Source organism: Cervus canadensis, chromosome 6 (genome assembly GCF_019320065.1).
Source record: "Cervus canadensis isolate Bull #8, Minnesota chromosome 6, ASM1932006v1, whole genome shotgun sequence".
In the NCBI taxonomy this organism is placed as follows: domain Eukaryota; kingdom Metazoa; phylum Chordata; class Mammalia; order Artiodactyla; family Cervidae; genus Cervus; species Cervus canadensis.
This window is the reverse complement of record NC_057391.1, coordinates 79183343-79206765: the sequence shown is the minus strand read 5'-3', so window position 1 is coordinate 79206765 and position 23423 is coordinate 79183343. Positions and strand designations below refer to the sequence as shown.

Genomic DNA, 23423 nt, shown 5'->3' with positions numbered 1-23423 from the left:
AGGGCAGTTAGGTCCACGCGCACGGTTGCTGAGCCCGCACTAGAGCCCGCAAGTCGCGACTACTGATCCCACGTGCTCGTCAGCGGGAGAAACCACTGCAACGAGGAGCCCGCACACCACGGCAGAGCAGTTCCCTACTCACCACAACTAGAGAAAGCCCACGCAAAACAATCACGACTCAGTGCAGCCAAAAATAAATAATAATAAAATTAAAAATACATCTGTAATAGAAATAAATAAAATGTCCTTCCAATGTTCTACCTTGGGGGAAAACAGGCATTATCTTTAAAAGTGAAGATAAGCATGCCCAATGACAGAAATTCCACTTCTAAGAGAATACATGACAGAATTTTTTTTTTTTTTACCAGGGGAAAGTGCGAACGCAGTCCCCCACTACCACAAATTCCACAAATTATGCAGTCGAGTTTCCCACATTTGGGGAAATCGCAGGGGTCAGCACATCCAGAGTGCAATGGATAAGCCTCGCCCTGGGAAAACCACCTTCGTGATCATGCTATCTCCCCTGCCAGGTAAGTATACATGACAGAATTTATTTCATGTTCACTTAGTATATGTGCTGCCGAAGCGAGCACTTCCATGTTCGTTTAGAAAGATGTATTACCAGTAATAACATAGCAAACCATAATATCAAAAAGTGAAAATGATCCATATGACCATCAGTAAAAAATTTGACAATTTACAGCATATCTCTATAATGCAATGGCATACAGCAGTGAAAAGTAAACAAACTAGAGCTACATATATGCTGGGTGAAGAAAGCAAACTGTGGAAGAATACAGATTTTAAACTTATAAATGATAAACTTTTATGAATATAAATATGTAATTAGAGTAAAAAATATGGTCAGGAATGATAAACACCCAGTTTAGGATAATGGATTCCCTCTGCTTATTACCTCCGTGGAAGACAGAAATGAGAATTAGGACCTTCATGTTTTGTTTCTTTGGGATGAAAATCTAAAGCTAGCATCACAAAATACTAAGATCTGACAAAGCTAGGTTTTATGTTTATTTTCTAAATCCTTTTTTTCTGAACACTTTTTAATGCAAGGATAACATGATTTATAAAACAGAAATGGCAATAATGTACATTACTTATAAAATGAAGAAGGAAAAAAATTTTAAATAACTTCTCTAAGACACAGTAGAGACTATGGAAGGAGTGAGTACGGATACCGTTATTTTTCATTAAAAAAGTCAGTATTCTTTCACTTAAAATGTGCATGTAGCATCAGGATGAATTTTTAAGACTAAGACAAAAAAGAAAATCAATGACCAGGTCAAAAAAACTGACTATATATGCTCAGAATAAAAACTTTAAAGGGAGTCAATCAATCACCACTAGATGTTAAAATCACTGTTTCAAAGGCTTCTAAAGAAAAGGACTCACACAGTCTCAAAAAATTAACCCAGAAGTTACTCATTAATGACAAAGGGAGAAAAGATACTCTAAAATGGAGATCAGACCACCTTAACCAAATAACTTAATACCACCAAATATGGAACCAAGAGACATGGTGTTTCTTGCTATGCTGCCCCTGAGAACAGTTATTACACATGGCCCATTCTTATAAAAAATGCTTACTCTAAATCTAACTATGGGTAAACAATCAAGTCAAACTGGGTGAGACATTCTGCAAAAGACCCAGACACTTCAAAACATCAATATCATGAAACACAAAAACAAGTAAACAAAAAGAGGCAGGGAACTGTTCTATAATAAAGAAGCCATCTAAAGAACCATGACAATTAAATGCAATGTATATACATCCCTGACTGGATTATAGACCAAAAACAAAAAACACCTATTATAGAAACTGTTGGTAAAATAAATATGAGCTATATGTATTTTAATTAACAATAATGAATCAACCTTAAATTTCCTAAGTGTAAAAAATGTAGGAGAGTACCTTGGTCATAGGAGACATAAGCATTCAGAGATGAAATGTAATGCCACAACTTACTCCCAAACTATTCAGAAAAAAACTAAGCGGTGTGTGTGCGGAGAGAGAAAGAGAGAGAGAAAACAAATGTGGCAAAATGTGTTGCAAAGGTGTTCACTATTTATTCAACTTTTCTGCAGGATTGAAACTTTTCAAAATATAAGAGTCAGTAATTGAGTCTTCTCTGATTTTTCTTAAGCCTGAAATTAATAACAAAAAATTTTTAAAATGAAAAACAGTTTAACTTACAGCAAGGAGCTGTCTTATAAGCATGTCTGAGGCTTTCTCAGAAATGTTGCCAACAAAAACTGTAGTGGTGGGACCACAGTTTTCATCATTCTCTTTAGCCTTCAAGCCTGGATGATCCTTTCTTGCTCCCAAATGCTTTCCAACCATGGACACGGTGGGTACTAAGACCTAAAGTGAAGACAGACAATAAAATTTGAACTTGCAATTAAATTTGCTGTCACGCTTAATGTAACATTAGGGTAAAACATCAATTTTAGTTTTTTTTTTTTGGGCCACACCAAACACCACGCGGGAACTTAGTTCCCACACCCGGATGGAACCTGTGCCCTCTGCAGTGGAAGCTCAGAGCCTTAACCACTGGACCACCAGGGAAGTCCCCAAACACCTATTTTAAAGTAGCAAACATAAAGGACAGGTTCTATATATTTAATAATACTATAGGTTCTATATATTTAATATAAAGTTCTCAAAGCACATTTTTCATTAATACAACTTATTTATGACAAGTAAAGTGTCACTATTAGATTTTGCTATTGTTGTTTAGTCACTAAGCTGTATCCAACTCTTTTGCAACCCCAAGGACTGCAGCCCGCCAGGCTCCTCTGTCCATGGGATTTCCCAGCAACCATACTGGAGTGGGTTACCATTTCCTTCTCCAGGAGATATTACTGGATCAGGGATCGCATCTCCTGCATTGGCAGGCGGATTCCTTACCACTAAGCCACCAGGGAAACCCACTATTGGATTACCTTTCTTTTAAACACAGCTTGGAAGACCAAATAAAAAAACTTGGATAGAAATTTTATGTTTAAGACATCAAAAATCATTTAAAGTTTTCAAATATACCCACACATTTCTTCACCTACTATACTCTGTACTAGTATAAAAGGAAACTTCAATTATCCTGGCTAATTTTCCTGCAGAATTTCAAATATTCCCATAGCACTCTCCCCACACTTTAGGTTTACCTTTTCTCAGTTACTTGTGTTTCTATCTTATTTTTCCTTTCATCAAGTTCAACTTCCCAGAGGGAATAGTCTTACTCATCTTTATATTTGGAATTGAATCTAGCAAAACATATACAGTAGGCACTGAAGTGGTGAATTGGGGGAGCTACCTTTTCCTCGGCTGAGATGCAGGAGGACAAGAGTACTCGTCATGTGGGGGTTTCCCAGTGCATGCCTCCCAATGAAGGTCCAATGCAAGAAAAGCTGGACGGCCCCCTTGGTCTGCCTCACAGCAAGTTCCTATTTCATTACCCTTTTAATATAAATAACACTTCCCTCCCTCTTCAAAACCCACAGGTTAAAAAAACAAAAATAGCTAAAAGTAATGAGACCTGATCTCCCTCACAGAGGAATTACAATTTAAACCCTATATTCTACTAGTTAACTCAAAGAAAAATTCTGGTTAAATAAACATTAAGAGGGTTATCATTTAATCACATGTTACAGTATACTAGCATTCTTAACTAAAGATGCCTAGAGTGTAGAGAAGCTTTTATGAATGTGGAGAATTAAAGTTCAAGACATAAGACTGAATAATAAAACTTCAGCAGAGAAAAGGTTTCAGTAAAACTTAAGAAAGTTTGATGGTATCATACTAAAGGACAGAGGAAAAAAATAGTTTTGAAGAAGCTAAAAATCAGGTATGTCAGAGCAAAGAGTAAAAATATATTCAACTTTCATTTCAAATTTTAAATTTCTACTAGATCATTTCTGCATTTTTTTTTTCTTTTAAGAAATCAGATATATCAGATCACATCTTCTACTTTCAAGAACCAAGACATGAGGGAGTAGTGGAAGAGTCAATGTCTAAATCTGAAGTAATAGTGTATGAAGAGTCTAGACAATAAGAGAAAAATCACAAAAACAAAATAATTTATTTAGGGAGCATTATTTTAGGAGCAACTGTACTTGAGAGAAAATAATATTATTTAAATTAGTATGATATATATGAATGCTCTTTCTTCCTATTATTCTTTTAAACATTTAAAATAATTTATCTGAGTTTATCAAGTTGTTTAGATTCAATTAAAAGCAGGAGTACTTGTAATTCCTCCTTAAAAGTTATACTTACAGTTGGAGCAGGAGCCATAATGCTCATCGGTACAGGAATCATTGGGGTCCCTAAAAAAGAAGCAAAATGCGTCTTAAGAATATAATTATATATACAAGAATATATTCTATATCAAGTACATGCCATAAAAATAAGCACCTTCAAAGTGCTTTTAAGGGGAAATATAAGACTAATGAAAAATGAGATATTAATGAGATATTTTTCAAAACCAAATATAGTTTACAGATTGGTCTATCTAAATAAACTTAAAAACAGAAACACTCATAAAGCAAAAAGACTACCACAACCTGCTATTGCCTTAATGAGTACAAAATTCTGGACAGTTATCAATTCTTTTAGTATGTGTTTTTTAAAAATTAAAAGGAATTTAAAATTTCTTCTATAAAACCAATACACTGGTAAGGAAACAAACAGTTTTTCATCATCACCTTTCCTGATTCTGAACAAGTAATTAAGCTTTATTCTTAATGCCTTAAAATTTCTTCACAAACTGGAAGTAATATAGTCTTTCCTATAACTCTGTAACACAGGACTTTGTTAAGTATGTTACTAGGAAAGACCATCAGAAAATAGATATTATGAGACTAAAAAAATAAAGAACCCCTCAAAAATTGATGCCCAAATGAAAGTGGCTCAGGACACTATCCTTCTCAAGAAATTAATGTTTGATGGTTGGTAACTATTCAGATTTCTGTTAACATTATTTTCTTATTCCTTCTTTTCAAGACAAACTCCTTTATTACAGAGCAGTTAAGTTACTGACTGTAATTCAGTAATTGTTACATGGAATAATACACTGATAGTACTCAAGCTCTGCCACTACATCCCTGGCGGCAAGGGGCTAACAAATACATACCCATGATTATCTCAAAGAACAGCTTAAAACAGCCAGTTACAAGCATAAATGTCTTAAAAACTTTTACAAGTACAGCATTCTACTCCACGATGTATAAGCATAAGTAGTTGTTTTTTTAAATTATGATTTACCCTCAAATTCCTTAAGTTTTAAATGATACTCCAGAAAAATTCCGTATTTATCTTGTGGCTTTTCACATCTACTCCAACACATCTGTGTACTTGACCTAAAGGTAGGAGGCCCCTAAAGCTAAGCCTCTGTAATGTACATGTTATGAATTAACAACCCATCAAATTAGCCAATTGCAAGGTACTTTTGATTCTGCAACAGTCAAGCTCATTAGTAAACACTGTAATTTCAAACAGATAATCCAATGGTTAAAGCCAGGTAACTGATGTAAAGCTTTCCTAAAAAGAAACACTTCTAGTTGGTTTACAAGATCATTTGTTGATTTCAGCCTGAATTACATGGATTCTACGTTAAATGAAAATACTTCCCAACATGCAAAGTAAGGAGAACTTTTAGATACTATCTTTCATAAGGGAAACTGAATCTGTACAAAATGTTTTCAATCCCATTAAAAAAAAAATCTGAACCACCACTCATAAACCAGAGGAAAAGTTTAAGTCAAGCAATGCTAATTATAAATCTCAAGAGTTCTTAAATGTGGGTTCTCTTAACTGTGCTTAAATGGATACTTAGGAATCACCCGTGAACCTGTTAAAAAGACATTCCTAGGCCCTAATTTCCAAGGATTTGATTCAGTAGGATGGGGCTGGACTTAAACTTTTTTTACTTTATAAAACACTGAATAGAGGAAGCTTTTAAATAGAACTTTGGAAACCTCTCCAAGATATAGTCAAATACATATATATATATATATAAGTTAAGGCAGAACAGTATATATACGATGTTACTACATTATCTGTGTTAAAGGAATTACAGAAAAACAAATGGAATAGAAACATATATATTTAGAGCGGCTTGTAATATGCACCAAAAAATATCTGGAAGGATAAAGAAGAAACTAATAACCCTGTTTTGTTTTCACCTTTCAGTAAGGGGATAGTAATAAATTGTACAGGAAGGCGCGAAAAGTTTTTCCCTGTATACCTTTTTGATTGGTATAAATGTATTACCTATTATTTAAATAAAGATTTTAAATTTCTCAGATGAGTTTGATACTCGGCCAGAAATGGAAACTCCCACCATAGGAAAATGAGACATCACATTTCTAGAACGCTAACAGGCAGCGTTTCTACCAATACTCGTACACGTATTTTCTAGAGATAATACTGCAATGACGTAAGGACACATTAAAAAAAAGCCACCATCACTGGTGGGAATGTGAACTGGCGCAGCCCTATGGAAAATAGTATGTTGTTGTGGTTTAGTTGCTAAGTCATGTCCAACCCTTTTTGACTCTATGCACTATAGTCCAAATCCTCTGTCCATGGAATTTCCCAGGCAAGAATACCGGAATGGGTTGCTATTTCCTTCTCCAGGGGATCTTCCAGACCCAGGGATCAAACCCAGGTCTATTGTACTGCAGGCAGACTTCTGCCTTGCAGGCAGAATCTTTACCAACTGAGTCACCAGGGAAGCCCCGGAAAATAGCATGGAGGTTCCTAAAAACTAAAAGTGAGCTACCATATGATTCTACAACCCCACTTCTGGGCATACACACAGAGAAAACTCTAATTCAAAATATACATGCACCCCAATGTCACAACACTATATACAATAGCCAAGACACGAAAGCAACCTAAATGTCCATTGACAGATGAATGAAAATATGGTATATAATGATGTTTACAATGGAATATTACTTAATCATAAAAAGAAATAATGCCATTTGCAGCAACATGGATGGACCCAGAGATTATCATATTAAGTGAAGTAAATCAGAGAAAGACAAACATCAAGTGATACCACTTACATGTGTAATCTAAAAAAATGATACAAATGAACTTATTTACCAAACAGACTCACAGACAGAAAACAAACTTATGGTTACCAAAAGGGCAAGCAGGGAGGAATAAATTAAGAGTTTGAGATCAGCAAATATAAACTACTATACATAAAACAGATAAACAACAAGGATTTACTGTACAGCACAGGAAACTATATTCAATATTTTAAGTATAATGAAAAAGAATCTTAAAAAAAGTATGTGTGTGCATGTGTGTGTGTATATATAAATAAAAAACTGAAACACACACACCAAAAAACCCAAGAAAATGAATCACTTTCCTGTACACCAGAAACTAATACAACACTGTCATCAACTACAAAAGCAACAGTACCCACAAACTTACCTGGAGGCACGGGTGGTGGAAAGCCAGGAAACTGTGGGGGTGGGATCCCTGGTGGGAGTGCTGGGATTCCCATTGGAGGGCGATTCAAATGAGGGGGAAAAGACATTCTTACTGCAGCAGTCTAAAGAAAGAAATCATGGCAAATCACGTCATTTGAAAAATTCACAATTTGATATGCCTGGTTTCTTGGCCTTCATTTTTAGAGTATCTGCAAAATTCTGAAGTTTCTTACCCAAAGGAGTTGGCAAAGACCCTCTTTTCTCTGTCTGTCCATTGAGAATTTTTTAAACTTAGATCTTTTCTAAAATAAGTTCCCAAAATGTACACGATCTAAGTTCAGGATAGACTCCTACAATCATATGGGAATACATATAAAGGAAGAAAAAAATTTTGAGGTTCAGTTAATATCCAAAAATTAAGTACCAAACATCAATGAATCTTTTTAAACCAAACTCAGAATTCAGGAAAATATCTAACAGCTTTTAAGTGTTCTGAAGCGTTCAATTTTTATGCATCCTGAAAACTAAATTAACAAAGTCACACAGTGTTTGTTGATTCAGTGTTGGCCAGTTCTTGAAGGACAAATCAATGTCTCAGTGACATTCTACAAACCTGGGAAGGTAGGGGGGAACCTACAGGTATCAGGTCCCACTGTAATCATTCAAATATAAAGAAAATATCTAATTTATGACAATGGGAAAAAAGTGATCATTTTTCTTAAACGTTAAGGCAAACCTCTTAACCATTCCTGAATGATATTTAATGAATGGATGAAATTCAAGAATCAGATGCTGGTATTTGATTTTTAAAAATACAAAAACACACTGAACTGTTTCATTTCGTTTATGACACTATCACTCAAAAGAAACTTTTGTCTTTTTCCTAATGAATAGAAATACTTAAGACTTTCCCTATCCTCAGATTTTATATTGTCAATATTTTTGTCAATGTACTCAAGTCTCCAAAACTACTGAGAAAAGTTTAGAAAAATGTTAGAATGTCCTAGTAAGATTCCATGCACCAAAATAAGTGGGTTGATCTGATATTAATGATGCAGCTAAAAGTAGTTAACTTGATTAACAGGAGATTTTCTGTTGTATCCTTGGAAAAACTCCCCTACCTATACTCTATAACAAATGATCCAGAGTTGTCTAAAGCTTTAGAAAATGTTTTTCTCTACTATCTTCTTTTCTGGGTTTTATATATTGTTTTACTCATCCTACAGAAGAGAGAGGATAAAAAGTGCTTGTCTTCCACTTCCTTGCCCCGAATCCCAAGTTTGGTATAAATCACTGGATTCTTCTAAAATACCTTTCTCTACACAAACTAATATATAATCATTTATGTTTTTGTGCAGGCAATATAATCATAGTATATTATGTACATTTCTCCTTCATTAACATCTCTTCATGTCATAAACTTCTACTCCATTCTTTATAAAGCAATAAACTATCACTATATAGATAGAACTATCTACCAACATGGATGGTTATCTCCGTAATTTACCTCTTACAAATAATATTAAATGTTCTTGGACATAATGGACATATAACTCTAAGCACCTGTGCCAAGTAATTCTATAATACAGATAAGTACTGCTATATATATGTACACTTTACCTCCAAACCTACTGTACAAATATTCCCACCCAGAGTATTTAGGTATGCCCCTTCCTTATATCCTCACCATCATTCCAATCTGATAAGTAAAAAAATACTCTCTTGTTTCTACTTGAATTTCCCTAATCATTAATGAGATTGAGTATCTTTTTACTCCTTTATCAGACATTTCTTTAAAAAGTATGCCCTTTACCCTCATAGCTATTCTTCCTCAGAGTGTTTTCCCTTAAGAAGTTAGGATATTGAAATATTCTATAAAATCTAAACTTCAATTTCAAAAACACAGCACACTTAAAATATTCAGAAAGCTTTACAGGTAAAATAAATACCTAGAATAATGCCATATATCAGCAAGTAACCTATTGGAAATGCCTTAAAATAGTAGGTATAAATGCAACTAATTTAAGACTGTAAATGTGTTGAATCTTTAAATAATTTTTAAAAAATACTTTCTTGCCCAAAACAAAAACAAATATTCTATATGGAAGGGGACAGGAGCGTGTATCCTTTTAAAACATCGAGGGCTACTGTCCTACTTACAGAAGCTCTTGTATTATCATTATAATACTCTATCTCAGCACTTTCTTAGAAGAACAGTTGGTATTAATACCTGTTGAATAAATAATCAATGAATGAATCAGTAAACAAATAAACACTAAGAAACTCTTTAAATAAATTTATTAAGAAGTTACCATGTGTGGGTACAATTCGAGCAGTGACAAGCACCCAGCCTCACAATGCTTACAAAGATTGAACCATGAATTCATCTTTAGAATCACTTTTTCCCCCAAGTATTAAATGCAACTACTTAAAAAAAAAAAAAAAAAAAACCCTCTATGTTCTTGGTGTTTAAACTACTTTTTCAGTTTTCAAATGTCTTTTCATTCTAGAATTAACCAGTTTATGTTTTAGTTTATGCAATATACCCATTTCATTCACTCCAATTTTTCTACAGAATATTTCCCTTTTATTTGGAACTGTTAAAAACTTGCTTATTCAGAGGCTGAACTTCAAAGATGAAGGCAATCTTAATAAGATAATGGCCCCTCCTACAGAAATTCAGAAAACAAACATTTCTGGTGATCTCTGATAATTAATGTTGACTTTAAACATCCTAAAAGGAGAGTATCAACCACATATTTCAACATAGAGCTTGGTATGTTTTGATGTATGTGAAATGACTGAGAACAAACTTTAGGATAAGCAAAGTCTATCATTTTTACCTGTAGGTGATAAACTGTAATCCTCTTACAATACTTTATAAAGATAGTCAAAGCTGGTATGTACTTTGTTGAATGAAATAGGGAAGAGAGCTAAGGAATGCTTTATTTTAAACAAGGTGGTCAGCTTCACCAAGAAGGCAACATTTAAAAAGACTTGCAAGAGAATGAGGCAGGAAGCCCTATACTGGGGGCAATAGCCTCTCAAGCAAAGGAAACTGCAAATACAAAGAAACTGAGGTGTGTTTGCTCAAGGAATAAGAAGGCCAACAGCTGAAGCACAGGACTGGCACAAACTGGAGATGGGAAGGGGGTTCAAAAAATGTAATGCTTTGTAAACTGCTGTAAAAATACTGGTTTTTACTCCGAAAGGTTTTTGACTTGACTTATATTTTAACAGTGTCACTGGCCCCTATGTTAAGACTGGAGGAGAATAAGGATAGAAAAGTAAGAGATTATTGAAATAACCTAGACAAGAGAGGTGGCCTAGAACAGGTGGTGGTAGTGAAGTGGTGACAAGTTACTAGTTTCTAGATATACTCTGAATGTAGTCAACTGCCGAAGGATTGTGTGTGGGGTTTAACAGAGATGAGGAGCTTATTTTATCAGCATTGAAATGACTTAAATTATTTAAAGAATACTTGAAATTTAAAGCATTTAAAGAATACTTGAAAAGTAGTGCTTCACTTTTGGAAGGTTCAAAACATTTTCATCCACCAAGGATGAAACTTTATGGCCCCAAATAACACAAACCAGCACCTACGTTGGAAGTGTTTCCTATCTCTATTGTGGCAGTGGTCAGACAGGTTTATGTATTCATCAAAATTGACTGAAATTAAAATGGATGCATTTTAATGTATGTAAATTTTATCTCAATAAATTTGGTCCTCCCCCAAAACAAAATAAAGAAGCTTTATCTATGCATTCTGCTTCTCTTTTTCACCTTCAAACCACTTTTTCTGCACTCTTAAGAATACCATTACTGCTTATATGCATTCATCCATTACAGATTTATCCTGACAGAAAGTATTTCACCTGGGATATAGACTTACAGGCTAACCTCGTCAGGAACAAATTTCTAAAATGCTAAGAAGCAAATGAACCAACAGTTCCTCCTCAGCAAACACTCATATACAACTTATTCATTTATTCCATAAAACATCTAGCTCCAATTATGTGGCAGATTCTTTTCTAACATTATTTTTACTAGTTCTGAAAGAGAAAATTTTATGTATACATGCAACCAATCGAGTGGCTCAACATTAAATATAAATGATTATTAGTGTAGCAGGCAGTTTCCCGCTGCGCTTATAGCCTGCAAGGTACAATGGACTGACGTAACTGTCCCAGACTAAGCAAGGCAAGCCTAACTCATCAGAGATGAGTGGTAGTCTAGAGCTATGGTGGGAGGAGGAAGTGACTTGTAAACAAAAAAGAGAGAGCCTTTGGGATAATGGTTGCACATCTCTGCACTGAATCGTACATTACACTGAATCATACATTACAATGAGTGTGTTTTACATGTCAATTATACCTTAATAAGCTGTTTAAAAAAAAAAATAGCAATATCAATTCCGGACTCCTTCAGGCAAAACCAAATTAAGACCTGTAGACTACACTGTATCAATATTAATTTCCTGATTTTGTTGTTAGTTTAGAGAATGTTAACTGTTTTTAGGAAATACACACTTAAGTATTAGGGGTTAAGAGGGACACCACATCTGCAACTCACTAGCAAAGATTTCAGAAGAAAACTATGAAGACAAAAAGGAGAGGAAGATAAAGCAAACAGGTAAAATGTTAACATTTGGGGAATCTGGGTGAAAGATATTTGAGAAACCTTTGTACCATTCTTACAACACTTTTTTAAGTTTGAAATTATGTCAAAATAAAAAGTTAAAAAGCAAAAAAAAAAGTTAAAAAACGATAGCAGTAATTCTCAGTGAAAATATGTTCTTTTTATTTTCTCGAGTTTCAAAATTTAAAAAAAGTTAGGCAAAATTATATTAAAAAAACTGAGGAATCAATCAAAATCCTCTTATGAATCTCAGTACCAGCATCAGAAAGAACTATCAAGAAATTAAAAAGATAAACAGCATGCTTTTATACGATATTGAGTCAATGATTACTTTTGCTTCTACAGTATAAAACAGTCAATATAAATTTTCTCTAAATTATGTGTAAATGAAGAAACTATATGAAATACAACTAACTTGGAGGTAGCCAAAAAGCAAATAATTCATCTTCTGGGGTTACCAACGTCATGAAAATATCAACTAATTTTAATCTACTTTTGTTTACAAAAGCTTTCAACACAGATCATCTCATTTAGCCTCCCAAATTACCTAATGTAAATATACTCTTCTCCTTTTACTGATAAAGAAGCTAACTAATCCAAAAGAATACAATTTGCGGGTAAGGACTCCAAGGTCCCCACTATCCTGAAATTACCAATCCAAAGGCTGTCTTCGCTTATCACAATGCCTCTTTCTACTAATAACGTACCAATGATTAACTCTGACTTTATACAACTCTATCCAGGGTACACTGGAAGAAATGTTAAGTCAGGGATAGGCTCCTGTACTTCAGTGAAAATTCTTAAACAACAAACACTATCAGGTAATACGCACTAAACACTTACTATGTTACCTAGTTATTGCACTAAGGATTTTACATACGTTTTTCTCAATTAATTCCCAATTCCAATAACCTATGAGGTGGATATCATCAATAATCTTCACTTTACAGGTGAAGAAAACCAAGGCTTCAAGAAAAGTTAAAGAGGTAAAACACCATAGTATCTCCACTTGAATTGTGAGGAACTATTACTGACCAACTGTTTGCATTTCCACCCTCTGAACGTTTTGGAGATAACCTTTTAGAAAGCAAAGCTCTCAAAACAATATAAAAATTGCTTATACACTACTGCCAAATACCCAATTCACAGTACTTCAAAACTAGAGCAGTCTGGTGCAAGAGAAGCCCAATTTCCTCCCTCCTCCTGGTCTGCTCCACTCTGCCCAGTTATCAAAATGGCTTTTCCCTGGCAATATAAAAAACCATATTACGTAACTTCAAAATAATCTTCATACTCCTAGAACTTGTTCTAAAAACATGTTGTAAAAGCAGTAATGAAGACTACAGAAGGATGAAAACGAAGTAACATATTCTAACGTGGAGCTTGGACCTCTCCTAGAATCAATGGACAGAGTTTACTGTAACCTCCAGGGGAGCAAAGGGGCAGGGCCACAACACTCATCACAATCTTAAGACAGCAAACCAACTAGGAGGGTGCTAGAAAAGTTGGGCAGCAGCTAAATTTAAGTGGCGGCGGGTGGGGACGGGGGGAGAGAGGGCAGTTCACTCGGTGGCGGGCTTTAGATGACCAGAAAGGAAGGGAAAGAAATCAGACGGTGGCCAGCCCCCCTACCCCACCTCCGATAAAAAGGGTGGGTGCTGGCCGGCTTCTAGGCATAGTCTGGAGCAATTGAACGCTAGGCCCGGAATATCTACCGGAGGGCTTCCGCAGGCTCAGGCTTGAAAGGGATCTCAGGAAAGGACTCCCCAGGGGGGCGACCGCTCGTTTTCTGGCAAACGCGGAGCCCAGAATGGGCCGAGGCCACTCTGTGGCGAGCCGTGGAAAGGAAAGAAAAAGTGGGCGACAATGCAAGGAGGAAGGCTCTGCCGGTAGGTGTGGGTTCACCGGCTGCCGCTAGGCCCACAGATTTTCGAGGCCTTAGAGAAGTGGAGAAACCCAAGCCTCGTGCCCGTCCCCTCCCCCACCCCAACTCCCCGCCCCCGTCCCCTTATTCCCATCCCACCCCGGCCCTCTCGCAGCCTCCCAGGCTTTCCCTCCGCCCCCAACCGAAGTACCCTGTCTCCGGGTTTCCACACGCATTCTGAGGCGTGAACTCACCCGCCGCTCAGGAAACGGCACTGTCTTCGCAGTCTTCCGGGATCCAGGTTACGAGTGGGCTCCACCGGTTCGAGGTTTCTGCGCGCCGCTATCCGGGAGAATGGTCCCAAAGCGCCGACTCGCACAGGCCGCAAAACACCGCCGCGCTGCGCGGGGAGCTTCTGGAGGTCTTCCTAGTGCCCGGCGTGCATTGCGGCCAGGGGCGTGGGGAGGAGGATCATAGAGAAGAGCGCGTATAGATAGTCTTCACTCTTGGCTCTGAATCACCACGCAGCGGCGAATCACCATAGAGATGGATCGCCTAATGAGGGCTAGAAAGTCTTGAGCCGTCATTTACGACCCACCCTGCCATTTTTGATTGGAGCTGATTCAATCTTATGATTACGCGACGCCATCTTGAGGTCAAGGTTCCGACTGGACTCGGTGTGAGGACTGTAAAGAGGGCTTCCCGCTTTCGGTAGTTTGTGTTTTGGGGGTTAGAACCTTGCTTTGTGGCTTATTGAAGTTCGATGGGCTGATAACTGGGCCTCACCCAGCTCCTCAGTAGAAACCCTAAGTGCTAATCCTAGAAAACTACTGTTGATACCAAGAGATAAGTGGCTAAGGCTGTGGTTTTGAAAAAGTGCGCACATTCACAAACAGGAAAGCTTACACGCGCTGTAGGGCAAAGAGGCGGCTAAAACATGTTTGAAATGCCTAGAAACGCCCTGTAATAGTATTTAACCCATAGAACTTCAGTTATTAGATTAAAATTAATCACGAATGATTAGGTTATTCAATTTATGGATTGTATGGTCAGTATCTATTTACAGGCCTGTGTTTCCCAACTGCTTGCATCTTAGAAGAGTTATCATTTATTTAGTATAAAGTTACTGTCTCTGAGTGCTTGGTGCTGGGAGTATGGTAAATAGAAATGAAACTATTTTCCTTGTTCAGGAGAGCTGCAAACAACGCAGAATAGAGGATAAACTGCACTGACCACTGCCTATAAAATTGAACGTATCTATATACTCCCTATCCGGTTTTCCTATTTATTTTTACTGTATAAAACTTTTTCCTTCTTTATGGTTTGTCTGCCCATACCCCACTAGATGTAAACTTAAGGAGTGCGAGTATTATCTGTTTTGTTCATCCAAGTGCCTAGGATGATGCCTCATACATAGCAAAGGCTCAATAAATATATGTTGAATGAAAGGAATGGTTACATGTGGATACCAACAGTGCATAAAACGCAGTAGGAAACTAATGAAGAATGCTATACCAGTACCACCATTTGTAAAATTTACATATGTATTTCTGCTTGCAAAGTTTGTTACCATTCAGAAAGTCTAATAAAACCTACTCTCCCAGAGCTATTGCATGGATTAAATAGCTAATACATATGAAAATACTTTGTTCAGTAAACTGCTAATCAAATGCTAGTTGCATTTTCAAATAAAAAGTTTGTGCTTTTTTTTTTTCAACAACCACAAGCATAAACAGAAATCCTCTCAGGTTATCCCTATATATAATTAGAAACAATGTACACAAATTCATGTATTACTTGTATGATAAAATAAAACCTTGGAGAAGTCTCAAGCAACAATTTGCTTTCCTATAGTAAACGTGTTGTTTATGTTGACCTGGCCTCTTTTCCCCAGCCTTTGGTAAAGGCACTCCAAATTTCTTAAAAGAAATCATCCTTCCACTACTCCAGATCTTTGTGGTTTGGATAGAAAGTCCCAACCCTAGCAAAAACCCTTAGGACATAGGGAGGGACTTATGACCCAATCAGAGCTGGTAACATAGCCCTTACATTGTATCAGGCACTATTTTAGGCATCCTACAAATATCACCAAATTTAAATCTCACAGCAACCCAGGTAGTAGAAACTATTGTGATTGTTGTTCAGTTGCTAAGTTGTGTCTGACTTTTTGGGACCCCCATGAACTACAGCATGCCAGGCTTCCCTGTCCTTCAAACTCATGTCCATTGAGTCAAAGATGCCATCCAGCCATCTCATCCTCTGTCGTCCCCGTCTCCTCTTGTCCTCAATCTTTCCCAGCATGAGGGTCTTTTACAGTGAGTTGGCTCTTTGCATCAGGTGGCCAAAGAATTAGAGCTTCAGCTTCAGCATCATTCCTTCCAATGAATATTCAGGGTTGATTTCCTTTAGCATTGACTGGTTTGATCCGCTTTCTGTCCAAGGGACCCACAAGAGTCTTCTCCAACACCACAGTTCAAAACCGTCAATTCTTCGGTGCTCAGCCTTCTTTATGGTCCAATTCTCACATCCATACATGACTACTGGAAAAACCATAGCTTTGATTAGATGGACCTTTGTTGGCAAAGTAATGTCTCTGCTTTTTAATATGCTGTCTAGGTTTGTCATGGCTTTTCTTCCAAGGATCAGAAGTCTTTTAATTTCGTGGCTGCAGTCATTGTTGTCACCGTTTCCACTTTTTCTTATCTATTTGCCGTGAATTGATGGGACCAGAACTATTGTGATACAGATGAAAAAAAGTTAAGGCTTGAAGAAGTTAAATAAGATTATAGGAATAGTGGATAATTGATGAAGCCAACCTAGTTACTGAGTCCATGCTTTCAACCTTTACACTATGTGCTTCATCCTATCAAGAAAAATGCTTAAAGGGGGAGGGCAGGAGAACTCCTCCTTTTTTCACTTAACTCTGGGAGGATTTAAACTTAGAGCTAGTGGAGAGAAAATGAAACCAACACAGAAGAAAGCAGGGCTGAGCTGACTATATCATTTGAAATCATGGATTCAGCCATTCTTTAGGCCAGTTATGCTTCTAGGGCTTCCTTGGTGGCACAGTGGATAAGAATACATCTGCCAATGCAGGGGACACAGGTTTGAGCCCTAGATGGGGAAGATCCCCTGAAGAAGGAAATGGCAACACATCCCAGTATTCTTGCCCAGAAAATCCCATGGACAGAAGAGCCTGGTGGTCTATAGTCCATGAGGTTGCAAAAAAGCCAGGTACGACTTGGCGTCTAAACAGCAACACAACAGCATGCTTCTAGGCTTCTTGGTTTGTAAGCCAGTAAATTCCTTTTCCTAAATCAGTTTGAATTGAATGTCCCATCCTTTCAACAGAAACAACCCTAAATAATGCACTCATATATCACTTGTAGGGCTTCCCAGGTGGCACAGTGGGTAAAGAATCTGCAATGCAGGAGACACAGATTCAATTCCTAGATTGGGAAGATCGCCTGGAGGAGGGCCTTGCAACCCACTCCAGTATTCTTGCCTGAAAAATTCCATGGACAGCGGAGCTTGGCAGGCTACACTCCATGGGGTTGCAAAGAGTCAGACATGACTGAGCATGCATGCATGCACGCAGTTTCATTATGTACATTCTGGCCCTATTCCTATTACCATATTTGAGCCAAATGGTCAGCAAAATATCAGGTGACCTATGAAAAGAACATACTTTAGCTGAACCAAGCAGATCATCTCAGGAATTTAAACTCAAGATCAATGAATTGATAGCAAAAGAAAAATGCAGTGATAGGTGAGAGAGTAGGTGAATTATGTCAAAAACAGAAAGTCACTAGAATAGGTACACTTGTGCCTTGGATTGAGAGGAGGAAATTATTGGAACTCATATCAAGGCATCTGAGTTGTCATCAGAGCTGCTGGAGCTAAGGTGGTGTCCTGATGAAGTCCTGTCTCCCAAAGGCTTCCTGTATGATTGTTGTCTGTTTCTCACATAGTTTCCATGTTAGACACTGAGTTCCTTCAAGGAAGGGGCCATGTGTTTATTCACCTTTAAAAGGCTAAGCTATATATGTCAATATTTAAAAATCACAGCATGTCTTTTTTTTTTTTTTTTAGCATGTCTTTAAAAATAGGAAAATAGTTTTAAACAGCCAGGTATCAAGCAGTTTGTCTCTACATCTCTGCCTGGAGCTTCAATTTAGGCTACTTTGTCATCCAGATTTAGACTTTATGTGAATTCAAACTGCTGTCAAGGGACTTTGCTGGTGGTCCAGTGGCTAAGACTCCCTGCTCCCAAAGCGTGGGGCCTGGGTTCGATCCCTGATCAGGCAACTAGATCCCACATGCCACAACTAAAGATCAAAGATACTGCATGTCACAACTAAGACCTGGCACAGCCAAATAAATAAAATTAAAAAAAAAAAAAAAAAAAACTGCTGTCAATTGGCATTATTAAAATATTTATGTAATTATAGAAGATAGGCATATTGTATTAGGTCATCTAAAATTAATTATTAAAAAAGTAATAGCACTGGGTAAAAGAAGAAATAGGTATAAAAAAGGGCAGCTTTCCATATGAAATAGTAATCTGGTGGCTCAGTTGGCAAAAAAAATCTGCCTGTAAGGCTTGGAGACCCAGATTCAATCCCTGGATTGGGAAGATCCCCTGGAGAAGGGACTGGCAACCCACTCCAGTATTCTTGCCTGGAGAATCCCATGGATAGAGGAGCCTGGAGGGCTACAATCCATGGGCTCGCAGAGTCAGACACGACTGAGTAACTAACACACACCATATGAAATGATGAATTAAACTATTCTTTGGGCTATAAAGAAGAGATAGTCATGGGACTTCCCTGGTGGCCCAGTGGTTAAGAATCTGCCTTGCAATGCCAAAGACATGGGTTCTGTCCCTGTTCGGGGAAATAAGATCTCACATACTGCAGACAACTAAGGCCGTGTATTGGAACTGCTGAGTGCATGCACCAGAACTAGAGAGTCCCTGTGCATCAGTGAAAAATCCCACATGACTCAAACAAGACCCAATGCAGCCAAATAATTTTTTTTTTAAAGGAACTTTGAAAAATGGAGGATCTGTTAAGGTGTAGTGATATAAATATGCAAAGTATTAGTACCAGCACTTAGGCTAGCCTGAGAACCTGGTGAAGTCAGGGAAGTTTTCCAGGAGGAAGTATTATCCTGAGCTATGTTTAACTAGGACTACAGAAGGAAGACAATTGATGAATAAGACATAAAAACTGCTTCCTTTTATTAGTAATCATAGAAAAGCTATTACCATAGTGAGGTATCATTTTAAAGTCATTTCATTTGTAAAAAATAAGGAGTTTAATAATACAAGAATGTAGAATAACAGGAACACTTAGGGATTGCTGGTGAAAGTCTACATTGGCACGACTATTTTGGCATAACTTAGAAAAATAAAGCTTGTGCTTTGCCTAAGAATCAGCAGTTCAACTTCTAATTTCATAAAGAAACTTGTGTACATACAGCAGTACACATGTTCAAAAATGTCCATGACACCATTGTTCATAAAGGAAAAAACAATGGAAAGTGATCAAATGGTTGACAGGAGAATAAATATACATATTTTCAAAATTTACATAATGAGCATTGTATAAAGATAGAATGAATAAACTACAGTTACATACATGAAGTGTTGAGTCGAACAAGTCATAGAGCTGTATGTTGTACGATACCATTAATATAAAGATTAAAAAATTATATAAGTAAGTAACTATTGTTTAAGAAACACATATATGTGGTAAACTATACTTTAAGAAAATTAATTAAAAATTCATGGTCAGGGCTTCCCTGGTGGCTCAGTGGTAAAGAATCTGTCCGCCAATGCAGGAGAAACGGGTTCTATCCCTGATCTGGAGAGATTCCACGTGCGTCAGAGCAACGAAGCGCTTGCGCCACGACTGTTAAACTTGTATTAAACCTGTGCTCATGAGCCTGGAACCACAACTACTGAGACTGTGCTGCAAATGCTGAAGACCACACGCCCTAGAGTCCGTGCTCCACAAGAGAAGTCACCCCAATGAGAAGCCCACACAGTGCGACTGGAGAGTAGCCCCTACTCCGCACAACTGGAGAAAAGCCCACACAGCAATGAAAACTCAGCAAAACCAAAAACAAATAAATTAAATTATTAAAAAGAATAATTCAGAGTAGTGGTTATCTCTTGGAATTGCTATTTCTCCTTAGGAGAAAACAAAGGTGGAGATTGGGAAGGAACATATAAGTATCCTCAATGGTTTTGATAATGTTCTAGTACGTAAATTCATTGCTGGGTTTATTTTTTTAATTTTTTTTTCATTGCTGGGTTTAATGATTTTAATTTTATTATTATGCTTTACAGTTTACATATGCACTACCTATGTTTTCAACAGAGCAAATTACATATATTTTAGCTTAGAAATAAATTACACAACCACATCTACATATACAACACTTATAGAAATGGTTCGTTTTATTTTGCTTTTAAAAATTTTATGTAAATAGAATCATACAGGTTTTCAACTTTTATTCATTAATAGGGTTTTTTCATATTAAATTAGTATATAGAAATCTGCCTTATTTTTTAAACTGCTACATTGTATTCCATAATATGGTTGTGTCATAGTGTCTGAACTAGAAAGTTTTCAAAAACAAGACACAAACAGCTCAGAGTGACTTAACCAGTAAGGAAATGTATTGGCCCATTCAGCAGAGAGACTAAATAGGCTGCCTTTCAGGACTCAGTGATCCAGAACTTTAATAATCTTGTCAAGAATGAGGTTCTTCTGTCTTTATTTTTTCTTACCTCTCTGCTCTACCATCTACAATGTGGGCCTTGTTCGAAGGCTAACTTCCCTCGTGGTCATAGTGCGGCTACTTTCAGCCTATCAGTTGAGTTCAGTTCAGTTCAGTCGCTCAGTCGTGTCCAACTCTTTGCAACCCCAAGGACTGCAGCATGTCAGGCGTCCCTGTCTGTTGCCAACCCCCAGAGTTTGCTCAAACTCATGTCCATCAAGTCAGTGATGCCATGCAACCATCTCATCCTCTGTCGTCCCCTTCTTCTCCCGCCTTAATCTTTCCCGGCATCAGGGTCCTTTCCAGTGAGTCAATTCTTCACATCAGGTAGCCAAAGTATTGGAGTTTAAGCTTCAGCATCAGTCATTCCAATGAATATTCAGGACTGATTTCCTTTAGGATTGACTGGTTGGATCTCCTTGTAGTCCAAGGGACTCTCAAGAGTCTTCTTCAACATCACAGTTCAAAAGCATCTTCTTTAGTTGTCTTTTAATTTCATGGCTGCAGTCACCATCTGCAGTGATTTTGGAGCCCCCCAAAATAGAGTCTCTCACTGTTTCCACTGTTTCCCCATCTATTTCCCATGAAGTATTGGGACCGGATGTTATGATCTTAGTTTTTTGAATATTGAATTTTAGGCCAATTTTTTCACTCTCCTCTTTCACTTTCATCAAGAGGCTCTTCAGTTCCTCTTCACTTTCTGTCAAAAGTGGTGTCATCTGCGTATCTGAATTTTTGTTATTTCTCCCGGCAATCTTGTTTCCAGCTTGTGCTTCATCCAGCCCAGCATTTCACATGATATACTCTGCATAGAAGTTAAATAAGCAGGGTGACAATATACAGCCTTTCATACTCCTTTCCCGATTTGGAACCAGTTTGTTGTTCCATGTCAGGTTCTAACAGTTGCTTCTTGACCTGCATACAGATTTCTCAGGAGGCAGGTCAGGTGGTCTGCTATTTCCATCTCTTGAAGAATTTTCCACATGATGTTTAATTAAAGAGAAAGTATAAGAGGATTTCAGAAGTTCTTTTTTAAAAAAATTTTACTTAAGTCTAGTTGATTTACAATGTTGTGTTCATTTCTGCTGTATAGCAAAGTGGTTCAGTTATATACATTTTTTTCATATTCCTTTCCATATGGTCTATCACAGGATATTGCACATAATTCCTTGGGATATACAATAGGATCTTGTCATTTATCTATCTTATGTATAATAGTTTGCATCTGCTAATCCCAAACTACAAATCCTTCCCTCCTGCATCACCCCCGCCTTGGGCAACCACAGTCTATTCTCTACGTCTGTTAATCTGTTTCTCTTTCATAGATATTTTCATTAGTGTTGTATTTTACATTCTATATATAAGTGATGTCATATGGTATTTGTTGTCCTGTTTCTCATTTACTTAGTATGGTAATCTCTAGATCCTTGCAAGTTCCTGCAAATGACATTATTTCATTCTTTTTTTATGGAAGAGTAATATTTCCATTAAAAGACGCTTGCTGCTTTGAAGAAAAGCTACGACCAACCCAGATAGCATAATAAAAAGCAGAGACATTACTTTTGAATCTTACGGCAACTCTAGTTTTTTAAAGGAAATTCCATACTGTTTACCATAGAGGCTGCACCAATTTATATTTCCACCAACAGGGTAGGAGAATTCCCTTTTCTCCACACCCTCTCCAGCTTTTATTGTTTGTAGACTTTTTGATGATGGTCATTAGGACTGTTTTGAGGTGATACTACATTGTAGTTTTGATTTGCTTTTCTTTAATACTGATGCTAGCATCTTTTCATGTACATATTGGCCATCTATATGTCTTCTTTAGAGAAATACTTGGGTCTTCTGCCCATTTTTCAATTGAGTTATTTGGTTTTTTGTTATTGGATTGTATGAACGGTTTGAATATTTTGAAAATTAAGCCCTTGTTGTTCATTTTGTTTGCAAATATTTTTTCCCAGTTCATAGGTTGTCTTTTCATTTTGTTTATGGTTGGAAGTTCTTCCAGAAGCTCAAGGAAGAACTTTCTGAAAGCCCTAGGAACATGAATTGATCACATCCTAAATTGTTTCTTGTTCTTACCTGAAATAAAATAATTGGTAAAATACTCTTAGAAAATCAAGCCTATCCCTTGAGGTAAGAGAGAGGTCAGCTTTCTCTAAAAATCTAAAGTCTGTGGGGGGTAAACATGGTTATTTGAGCAAAATTAGAATTATGTTAGAAAAGAGAAAGAGGGAAACAGAATCTGAGAAGGCAACCATAGTCCATTATACAATTTATTTAATAATTTTCAAATTTATGAACATTGTTTCCAGTTTGTATGCATTTAAACAATTATGCAGTTATCATCTTTGTACAAGTTTCCTTCAAAATATATGTTCATAATTCTCAAGGACTGATAGCTAGGAGCGGAAAGGAATAGTGGAAAGAGTATGCTGATTTCTAAATTTGAATAGATACTACCAAATAGTTCTTCAAAGGAGCTATACCAACTACATTACTAAAAATAGTTTAAACTCGAACACACATATATACATTGTTGTTATTGTTTAGTTCCTAAGTCCTGTCTGATTCTTTTGCAACAGCATGAACTGTGTAGCCCACCTGGCTCCTCTGTCCATATAGACTGCCTTTCCTCCTCCATGGACTTTTCCCGACCCAGGGATCA

General features: G+C 37.0%; 1 protein-coding gene and 1 pseudogene across 1 annotated transcript in view; both read right to left on the bottom strand.

Moving 5' to 3' along the window:
* RBM25 (RNA binding motif protein 25) overlaps positions 1-14408 on the bottom strand; it is a 47727-nt gene extending 33319 nt beyond the window's left edge. The window contains exons 1-4 of the mRNA XM_043472472.1: positions 14221-14408; positions 7466-7586; positions 4292-4341; positions 2213-2380 (exon numbers count right to left, since the gene is read on the bottom strand). Of these exons, the coding sequence (XP_043328407.1) occupies positions 2213-2380; positions 4292-4341; positions 7466-7571 (324 nt within the window). The 5' untranslated portion in view covers positions 7572-7586; positions 14221-14408. The remainder of the gene's footprint in view (positions 1-2212; positions 2381-4291; positions 4342-7465; positions 7587-14220) is intronic.
* Positions 366-538, bottom strand: LOC122444480 (annotated as a pseudogene).
* Positions 14409-23423: the final 9015 nt, after the last annotated feature.